The sequence below is a fragment of the Perca flavescens genome, chromosome 13 (genome assembly GCF_004354835.1).
Source record: "Perca flavescens isolate YP-PL-M2 chromosome 13, PFLA_1.0, whole genome shotgun sequence".
NCBI classification, from domain to species: Eukaryota; Metazoa; Chordata; class Actinopteri; order Perciformes; family Percidae; genus Perca; species Perca flavescens.
Genome location: NC_041343.1, coordinates 12,474,747 through 12,485,348, shown reverse-complemented (window position 1 = coordinate 12,485,348; position 10,602 = coordinate 12,474,747). Strand labels below are relative to the sequence as shown.

Below are 10,602 nucleotides of genomic sequence, written 5' to 3'. Positions count from 1 at the left end.
TCCAACAAGAACATTAAAATGAAGCTTGCCCTACTTTTTCTGTCCGGAGGTAAAAGTGTTCAAGCAAGCAGAAAGTTTTTTTTTTTTTTTCTGCTGTGGGCTTCTTGTTATTAGAATCACATTCATGTTTTGTATTCTCACACATTTCTTATCCTATTTGACACTGTGGGCTCCAGAGCGAAGTGCGGAACGGTGGAAGTGTGAGGCAAACACGTGCAGCCATTACGTCCCATTGCTTTCTTTGACATTAATTGTACATGAGTAAATGGCTCAACTGCCTCCCCCTCAGTATGGAGGAATAAATATATGCTTCCACATTTATATATTAGAGTTCGCCTAGCGATTTGAAGATTAAATAATTAAACCAGAAAGTTGGACAGCTCTGCTAAATATACTGTAAATAACCCCTGGATGTGTACTGACAGAAACGTCTTACACTTGAATTAATTGGAGTTTATTGCCCTTGTCCTATTTTCTCTACCCTTGGTCTTCAATCTGCAGTCTTGGAGGATGCTATGATTGCATATGTTCTCATAATCGTAGGCAATTAAGACTTTATTTAAATGTTAAGATCTCACTTAATAGATCTGTAACACCATTTACACTATGCAACTTAATATACTGATGATACTGGATAAAGATTAAAAAGCAAAGTAAACCGCCTCTAATGGAAGCTATCTGTCACTTATATTTCTGAAAATGTTCTCATTTGAAGGACAATTATTTTGATTTATGGCACTGGAAGAGAGTGGTTGAACTTCTTTTTTTTCATAGGCCATCTAATAATGTTTGACCAATGTTAAAACATAACACCTTGTTAAAAACCTGTTTTCAATCTTTGAATAATATCTAAAATGTTTTTTAAATAAATAGTTTTCTTTTTCAGCAAAAAGTAAATATTTTTGCTAATCTGATGCCGTGAGAGCAATGTTGGCCACTCTGCTTAGGAAATGGTCCTGTCTCTTTAAATATTCTTGCAGTAATTCCTTGAACATGCATATGGCCATAAAAAAAGAGATAAAGCTTGAAGTCATCCACACAAACAGAAGCATTTTGAATTATACAGCAGCAGCTTCCTGTATTTTACACCTGCAGAGAGGGAGGGAGGGAGGCTCAGCCAGTCCAGAAGACGAAGGCTAGAAGAGCAACAACAAGTTCCCTGCATCTCTGCTTTTATTTTATTTTTCAGTTCTTTTTCCCTGCATTGGTCTTACATCTGTTGTTTCTAACTAAGAATGCTATTGCACATCTTGTGTGTAGTGTGGTTGTCATCTGTCATTTTTCTGCAAGGCAGGTAAGAACCAATTTGTTGCAGTGTATCAACCGTCCTGAAGTTATTTCTAAGAGAAATATTTGCTGTTTGGATAGCCATTGTAATGTAAATGCATGTTTGTTTGACAGTGTAATTATTATATTCAGAAAATATTTGCCATTGACAATATATAACTATTAATAATAAAACATTATGATCTCTGTTGACCCATAGCACATCAACATTACTGTTCTAAAGTGAGATGCATTCATTATTTAGTGATCTAGAATTAAAAGACAACCAGTAAGTACAATTTTTCAAAAATGTAAAATGCAGGATTATGCAGACAAAAAAATGGTTTTGCTTGATTTTAAGTGATGAGATGTGCTGAAATTTCACAGATTCAATCATTTGAACTGAGTCTTTGTATAAAGATGTTTGAACACAATACAATATAAATCTAATCTGAACTCTGTTACAGTATATAACACATGTATTTACAATTACAATGCACGTGATGCCAACTAGTAGGCTAAAACACTAGCTACAATGATAAATATTAGGCATCCTTAGTACAAATTAGATCAAACTTTTCCTAAAAGAAAAAACTATATTAAATACTAAGTTAAGAAAATATCATCCAGAGTTGGTTGTCCTGTCACCGGGCAGGTCTGTGCTCTGTAAGGAGATGAAGCTCCCCAGCAGAGCAGCCAAGCCCCCCTCTCCATCTGACTTTCTGGACAAACTGATGGGACGCACATCTGGCTATGATGCACGCATCAGACCAAACTTCAAAGGTAACGCGCTGTAGGACAGGTGTGGGAAAGTGCAATTTTGCATAACAATCTAAGCAATGAAGCAGGACAAATCATTCACAGATGTGTCGAAAGGAAGAAGTGCCGCAGGCTATAATGTTTTTACACAGGAGCTTGTTTTCTTGTCATGAGTTGTAACTGTTTTTATGCTGACCCACAGCCTTAGGTTAGACTTCTCTTTCAGATTTGTCAGAAATGTGCACATACCCTTGTATTTACCCCACAAGCCCATTTCAGTCCAATCTTGATCTTGCGTTGTGAGTGAAGCCAGCAGATTCTCTCTGACATTCTTCCCCCTCAGCCTCTGGGGTCACATATCATTTATATTTAATACTTGCTCAACATCCTTGTCAGTGCATGCTGGGTAAATCCCATCTGATTATCTATAAATACACTAATGTAACCAAAAGGAGAATCAATAAATTATTGCCTCTCAGGAAATGAGTCCTTGAAATATTTAAAGTTTCGGCAGTCGACAGATGGACTACACTAATGTGAGCGTTCTGGAAATGACAACACAATTTCATGCTGGTTATGTAAGATACGTCTATTTATCAGGACATAGCATAGCACAAAATGAAGAGAGCAAGCAGATGTTATTTTGCCAGAATGCTCTGCTCTTTACCGGCTTCAATACTTCATGCAGTCTCCTCAGAAAACATCATCAGTGGTATTTAAGAAACCCTTTTTGACTATAATGTGTGATGACAATCTGCTTCTGTCAGGTCCTCCTATCAATGTCACCTGTAACATCTTCATCAACAGCTTCGGATCCATCACTGAAACAACTATGGTGAGAATCTTCTTTATAATCCTCAGTGGTCACTTTGTTTGGGTGATCTAATGGTGACAAAAATGTGATTATCTGGAAGATGCATCAGATAAACATGTGAGCATCTGCTTTTATCATCTGATTTTTGGGCCAATCAAGCGTGGACTATCTAAATACAGTGTTAAGAAAATATCATACATTTTTGACTGTTTGTGTTCACTGTGACTGTTAAGTGGCAATTCTGGTCCTCATACCAGTGTACATTGTAGTTATCTTAAAGATATCAAATTTAGTAGAGTCTTATAATCTAGTAAAATCAAGGTTTCACACTTTATTTCAGCAACAAATTGCACTTTATTATCTCTTGGCTTCTGTCTTACTCGTCTTACACTATCAGGTTTTAGATGAAGTAGACCTGTTGTTCTTCCACATAACTGCTGCTTGCCCCACTGGTAAGCTTCTGAAGAGGGGTAGTTAGGGAAAGAGAGGTTTTAAACAGTATCCTCTAAGGACTTTGACAGTAAGAACGTAACAGTGATGCCTAAAAAAAGGTGTCTGTAGCAGCCATGTTATCGTTCATTATCAATTTCATATTATTGTCTCTGTTGTAATAGTAAACATGTGCCATTGATTCTGTCACAGAAGTTAAGTATCATGTTTCAACAGTGGTGGAAGAAGTACTCTTATACTAAAAAAATGTAGCAATAGTAGTACTTAGTAGTAGTACTTAGTAAAAGTAGCAATACCACAGTATAGAAATAATCGGTTACATATAAAAGTCCTGCATTTAAAACTTTACTTATATAAAAGTAAATAAGTATAAGCATCCAAATATGCCTGGTCATTAGGCAGAATGACCCATTTCAGAATATTTTACTACATTATTAGATTTTAATTATTGATGCATCCGTGTGTAAACATCACTTTGCAGCTGGTAAAGATGGGGCTAATTTAAACTATATACTGCAGGATAGCTTAATCTATAATAGATGTCAGCATTTATGTGTTCATTATATTTTGTTATAATATAATCAACAATAATATTACACTAATAAAGAATATTAATTAATTAAAGAGTAAAAAAATAAGATATTTGTTATTTTATTTAGAGATGTTAATGTGCTTAAAAGAAGCCTCAGCTGGTTTAACAATGCAAGGATGTCCGAGCAGGTTAATGCTCATTTATCAGATGCATCAGGGTCTCTGTTCCTCATTTATCTGAAGAGCTTCTAGCTCTTCTCCCTCTGTTTGGCCATTTGGAGCATGTTTCATGAAGCCTAAACATACTGTCATTAGATTATGACTAATTAATGACACCATCTTGTGATTTCATTACATAATGTCAGCTTTCATTTTCATATCTCTGTGTCTCTGTCAAACAACGGGGAAATCCTTTAGTTGTGCAGCCCATGGAGAGTGTTCGGGGATGGTCTTGTTTCCTGTTTTGTTTTGGTTTTATTCAAGTTAAGAGTTTGGAAGGCTCATGCTTTCCTAAAATACCTCTAGGGAGAGCCATCAATTTTTAAATTATGAAATTGTAAGTGGAGTTTTCTGTCATTCATGTTATGAGCACTTAAGTCTGTTGGCCAGTGTTTATTTATTTATTTATGCTTACACAGAGTTTGCGTGGGCACACTGCTCCTCGCCTGCAGAGAGACGCTCCAGGGTCATTTATTTCTTGCCCTATCACAAGTTTTTTGTTTTTTTTAAATGACACCATACTTAGATGCATAGCCATATGCAAATAGACAAAACACAAGCAAATTAGGAAAACATCTTCACTAAGACATAGCTACAAATACATGAAACATATGTGTTGTGAAATTGGTGATGTTTTCTGTTGTGTCTATTTGCATGTGTTTTCTTTATTTGCAGTGTGTTGAGCTCTCAGGTCCACCTAATCAAATATGATATCTAGTATGGCACTATTGCCATTTGTGGCTCTTTTGTTTCAGTCATTTATACCTATAACAATTTTTATTTATTTATCATGACTAACTTTCATACTTTAGGACTACCGGCTCAATGTATTTCTGCGACAGCAGTGGAATGACCCTCGACTGGCATATAAGGAGTATCCAGATGACTCTCTGGACCTGGACCCTTCAATGCTGGACTCCATTTGGAAACCTGACCTGTTCTTTGCAAATGAAAAGGGAGCAAACTTTCATGAGGTTACAACAGACAACAAACTGCTTCGGATATTCCAGAACGGAAATGTCCTCTACAGCATCAGGTGATCTGTTTTTTTTTATTTTTATTATTGCTAATCTGGCTGAATAATGCACCAGGATGTACCTTTATCAGACATTACAAACATTACATCCATCTCCATGGTTTGTCAAGTCGCCAACTGAATATGAGTTGTAGTCTAAACCTCTATGGTCTAACAACATGTTTGTTTCACTCCAGTTCAGTTCAGTTGTCATTGTGTTGTCCAGCACCCACTGTGAATAATAACTGCAGGCTAAAACAGAATCACATCAGCAATGTGGCACTAGGGCAGTGGTGAAGTGTAGCGTAATGGTTTTCATTAGAATATGAGAAAGATGAAGCAATGTTTGAAGCTCTATTAGCAGTTCTGTTTAACATGAACTAAATGAGCAGTTGCTTCTCTGGTTACTGAACCTTAACGTAACCCCTAAACTAAGGGAATCAAACTGAAATGACCACCTTAGCTACTTTAATATTCATTTTTAACAAAATGACAGGGTCATAAAGTTAGAAATTGTAAATAAAAAAGAAGAAAAAAAAAAGTCACTTACTCACATATGGCTAACCGCTACATCTACTGGAAGACCCTGAATAAGGGTCATTTCTCCTCTCTGCAGTATTGCTAATTTGTGTGAGATTCTTCATTTTGCCCTTGCTGTAATAAAGAGAAGAGGGGTCCTTAAAGCTATAGGCCTAGTGCGTAGTTTCTGTCGCCCCAATGAGAAATTCTAAGTAATGACAACAACACTGTCGGAGCACCCCCACCCCTCCTCCATGCAGTTGCTAACTTGGAGGATTAAAAAAACATGATGGACTACTCAGAACATGTAATTATCTTGTAACGTTTTTGTCCTCTGTTTCCAAAGCTGACCACTGCTGTTGTTCTTTGTCAGCGGTGACTTGAAACGCGTCACTCGAGGTTCTGCGATCTAAAGTCGCCGTATGGCACTATTTTGTAAACATAGCCATACCGAGGAATACAGAGAGAGTTTTGTAGAACTGATAGGCTTAATTGGCTTTGTATTAACTAAGTTGGCAATGGCTTGACTGTAACAGACGTCAATTAATATAAAATAGTTGTGCACTATAGCTTTAAAAATGAGCAGCGAAATCATGCCTAAACAAAAAGAGCAGTGGCAGCAGCAGAAAAGTCCTTGCCCACACCTCTACTGAGGAATAGGATGTAGGACGCCCACTCCTATTTTTACTGATTGTGCTGCTGTGTTTCTCAGCCCATTCAAGCCCTCTATAAAGGCTGACATGTTGTCTGTAAGCACCTGTCAGTCCTTTGTGTGCAGTGGGATAGAGAAATGGAAAGGAGGACAGGTGTCAGAGAGGTTAGAGCTGCTTGATGTGACCTTTAATGTAGGGTGAGTGCGCAGAAAGGCTTTGAGTGACACATAAGCAGGAGACAGTAGGGCTGGCTATCGTCACTGATTTCCAGAATTGATTTGATTCTGATTCACAGGGTCCTGATTTTAATCGATTTCCGAGTCAAGTCCGAGTTGATTTGGGATATTTCAGTTTCGAAACCAATTTTGCTTGGCTATGAAAAAGATTCTACAATTGAACAAGGTTCCCTCTAACCTGGTGCATTATCAAATGTTTCAAAGATTACATTAAGAATTGACCCCAAAGCACAATTAATGTACTTTTTATTTAACATGAAGACACAACAACACAATAAAGTGCAACTTTACAGACTCTTCAGTCAGTGAGTTATGAGTGACATTTCATTCAGATATCTTGAGGTCAATGGTCAAGGGACCCCTTTTAAAATGGCCATGCCAGTTTTTCCATGGCCAAAATGTAGCCTATCTTTGGAGCATTTATTTTAACCCTCTACCCGTCCAGTTGGTACCAATGGATTCCTTATGTCTTTTAGTTTCACATGACACAGACAATTTTTCAATTCAACTCAATTTTATTTATAGTATCAAATCATAACACGAGTTATCTCGAGACACTTTACAGATAGAGTAGGTCTAGACCACACTCTATAATTTACAAAGCCCCAACAATTACAGTAAGTCCCTCAAGAGCAAGCAGTGCAACAGTGGCGAGGAAAAACTCCCTCTTGGGAAGAAACCTCGGACAGACCCAGGCTCTTGGAGGGCGGTGTCTGACGGTGCCGGTTGAGGGTGTGATGAACAGTGGCAATAATAGTCACATTAATAATGGAACACTGACAGAGATCTGATTTTTTTTTTTAAACCCAGCCCTAGGAGACAGCGCTGTGGGTTTTTGTGATGTGGACTAGCTGGACATCATGGGTCAGCATGTGAGAGTATAACCTTTTTATTCTACGTGCCATTACGGTGTTGCTGTCTCTGTTTTCCAGGCTGACACTTACCCTCTCCTGTCCCATGGATCTAAAAAACTTCCCCATGGACAGCCAGAAGTGTACGATGCAGCTCGAAAGCTGTGAGTTCATCTTTCAAGGCAGGCTTGAAAACATTACATACAGATTTAGTCAGGAACGTATTGCATACCGTATACCTTCTCTCCATCTTTCTTCTAGTTGGCTACACCATGAATGATCTTATTTTTGAATGGCTGGATGTGGGAGCGGTGCAGGTGGCTGATGATCTGACGCTCCCTCAGTTTGTGCTGAAAGAGGAGAAAGGCCTGGGCTACTGCACCAAGCACTACAACACAGGTACATGACACATGATGACCCACTGAGCAACATCCTCGATAGAAACTGCTCATCAACTTCTAATAAGACTGTCAGTTTGCACCTGTATCTCCTCCTGTGCTTAGGCAAATTCACCTGCATTGAGGTCAAATTCTACCTGGAGCGTCAAATGGGCTATTACCTGATCCAGATGTACATACCGAGCCTGCTCACCGTTATCCTGTCCTGGGTATCTTTCTGGATCAACATGGATGCAGCTCCAGCCAGAGTGGGTCTGGGGATCACTACGGTGCTCACCATGACGACGCAGAGCTCTGGCTCCAGGGCCTCCCTACCAAAGGTCAGACCGTTTAGTAGAACATGCAAGTTAGTCATTGTTTGTTCTACATTTTTTCGATGACATCCATGGTTGCTGGATTGAATACATATTTATATATACAGTATATACTGTATGTGCATTGGACGTTTGAAATGTTTGATTATTACCTGTTGAATCGTTAGGAGAATGCTTTCATATATGCATATGTGAAGCCGGCGTGGCAAATAGTAAATGTTGTGATAATGGTAGCAGAGATGGTATTGATTTCAAGAAAGGGAAAGTTTAAAAAAGCTAATAAAATCTGAGAAATTAAACTCAGCCTAGGTTCGGGCAGGAGTTTAAAGATTTTGGATCACCCATTGATTCAGTCAATTCATTCAAATCCCAGATGTTATTGATGATGCACTGGGCTCTGATAGACCTTTTAAGGCCCAGGAATAGACAAGACTGCGTAAATGGTTTTAAAAATGCAGTAGTGGAAGAAGTACACAGATCCTTTTACTTACATAAAAGTAGTAATACAACAATTTAAAAATACTTCACTAAATCTAAAAGTACACAACATTCGTTTTCAGACTGTTAAACTATTGTGAATATTATAACATACAGTATAATCACTTTATAAAATATGATACTTTGTAATTAAACTACCCAAAAGTATATAAAGCAGTTACAATTAGTTACAATTAAGTACTGCTTACATGTAAATAATATAATATAAAAAATATAACACTGGGACCATTCTACATAACAAGTTTTTTACTTGTGATATAAAGTACATTTGGTTGCTAATATTTTTGTATTGTTACTTGAGTACATTTTTGAATCTAAGACTTTTACTTGTAATGGAGTATTTTTGAAGTGTAGTTTACTCCCAGTAAGTATTACTTCTTCCACCATCTAACATGAAGCTCTTGACAGAGTTGGTAATTCCATGTCTTTCATGTCACTGCCTGACATGGCATGAACGCTAATGTTAACTGAGTGATTTCACTGATTTGATTTGCACGGTGTCACAGGTGTCCTATGTGAAAGCCATAGACATCTGGATGGCTGTGTGTCTTCTTTTCGTGTTTGCTGCACTACTGGAGTATGCAGCCGTTAATTTTGTTTCACGCCAGCACAAGGAGTTCTTCAGACTGAGGAAGAAGCTCAAAGAGCAACAGCGGCAGAGTACTGTGAGTGCAACCCACCCACTCAGCCCCTCAGGCAGCTGTCACCTGCTATTCCCTGCGCCCAGCTATGCACGAGCTACACGACTTAGCTGCGTGGTGCACCCCAGCCGGGGAATGCAGACAGCACTGACCTGTAATTAATTCAAGCCATCACCTTATTCCACTGTTCTCAACATTTTGCTGCCTCACATGGGAAGAAGAAAAATAGGGGAAACAAAATAGGCCAAACCACCTTTAAGTATTTCTTAAATGAAGCAGTGTGACAGCAGCTTAAGGATTTATGAATACCTTGTAATATGTATAACACAAAACATCTGCTTGAATTATTTGTACTTATTCATTTGTTGGGTTTACGCAATGCCATTGAAATTTGCTCTGACTACATCTTCAAGTGGTCTCATTTCACATTAATGTCAGACTTGTATTCACTTTGTAAGAAACAGATGATTGCTTGTTAATGAAGATTTGAAACACTCACGTAGCACACTGTCATGGTTGCAAACAGTTGGATCAATGCAGTCTGTTTGATAATTACATTTATGTGCTGCTCATTCCCCCATCAGCAGGGAAGCAGTGACAGTAAGGTGAAAGGAAAAAACATGTCAGGCAACAATGCTCCTCATGGCAACGTAGCCCTGCAGTGCACTGCCTGTGCCAGGGTATGTATTCTCGCCTTGTTCGGTTTAACACCAGCCAATTACTGGCATCAGTGAAGTTGTTTGAGTCTCACTGAGAGCAGATGGTTATTTTGTGCTGTCTTTTCCTTCCAGGAAGAGGAGCTGGCACAGCAGGGTTTACTCTTTCAGAGTTTTGGACTTGCACTGTCAACAGGAAGTGCACCAGAAATGGATGCGACACCAGTCTTTGCCGATTTACCTCCTGGTTTAGGTTACTATGACATCCGCAGGCGCTTTGTGGATCGAGCAAAAAGGATTGACACCATCGCCCGAGCTCTTTTCCCCATGAGTTTCCTCATGTTTAATGTCCTCTACTGGCTTACCTACAAAGTTTTACGACATGAAGACCTTCTAGCCGCGCTGTGACAACACAATGACTGAGGACCATAAAGACACTGGGTACCTTTAATTCCGCTCTCTTCACTGAAACATTTACAGGCTGAGAGTCCTCAGCTGAGCCATGTAAGATGCATTGTGACTGCATGTCCAGTCCATGGCATGGAAGAGTCCATCCGTTTCTTTAAATTTTAAACACTTCCAAAGAAACACACTTTTTTCTCAGCACTGCTGCTTTATACATTACACCTCAATGTACAGTATGTGTGTACAGTCAGCATCTTAAGTATATCAACGTCTGTATGTGCTGTGTCTGTAACTGTAGCCTCACTGTAGCACATTCTCACCAGGCGTACATTTTATAGTAATTTTACTAATTCCATGGTTAACAGTGTCCAAATATC

The 10,602-nt window shown here is 38.6% G+C and overlaps 1 protein-coding gene across 1 annotated transcript; it reads left to right on the top strand.

Annotated features, from left to right (window-relative positions):
• The first annotated feature begins 913 nt into the window (after window positions 1-913).
• glra4b (glycine receptor, alpha 4b) lies at window positions 914-10,228 on the top strand. The gene is made up of 10 exons (XM_028595901.1): window positions 914-918; window positions 1,922-2,049; window positions 2,793-2,860; window positions 4,852-5,075; window positions 7,395-7,477; window positions 7,575-7,712; window positions 7,817-8,031; window positions 9,030-9,196; window positions 9,745-9,844; window positions 9,956-10,228. The coding sequence occupies exons 1-10, from the start codon at window positions 914-916 to the stop codon at window positions 10,226-10,228; spliced, it is 1,401 nt and encodes a 466-aa protein (XP_028451702.1).
• Window positions 10,229-10,602: the final 374 nt, after the last annotated feature.

What these genes read in the sequence shown, in the direction of transcription:
- glra4b (XM_028595901.1), top strand. An exon ending in AATGTCCTCTACAGCATCAG is followed by an intron (nt 5,076 to 7,394) that starts GTGATCTGTTTT and finishes TCTGTTTTCCAG; the next exon opens with GCTGACACTTACCCTCTCCT. An exon ending in CCAGGGCCTCCCTACCAAAG is followed by an intron (nt 8,032 to 9,029) that starts GTCAGACCGTTT and finishes ACGGTGTCACAG; the next exon opens with GTGTCCTATGTGAAAGCCAT.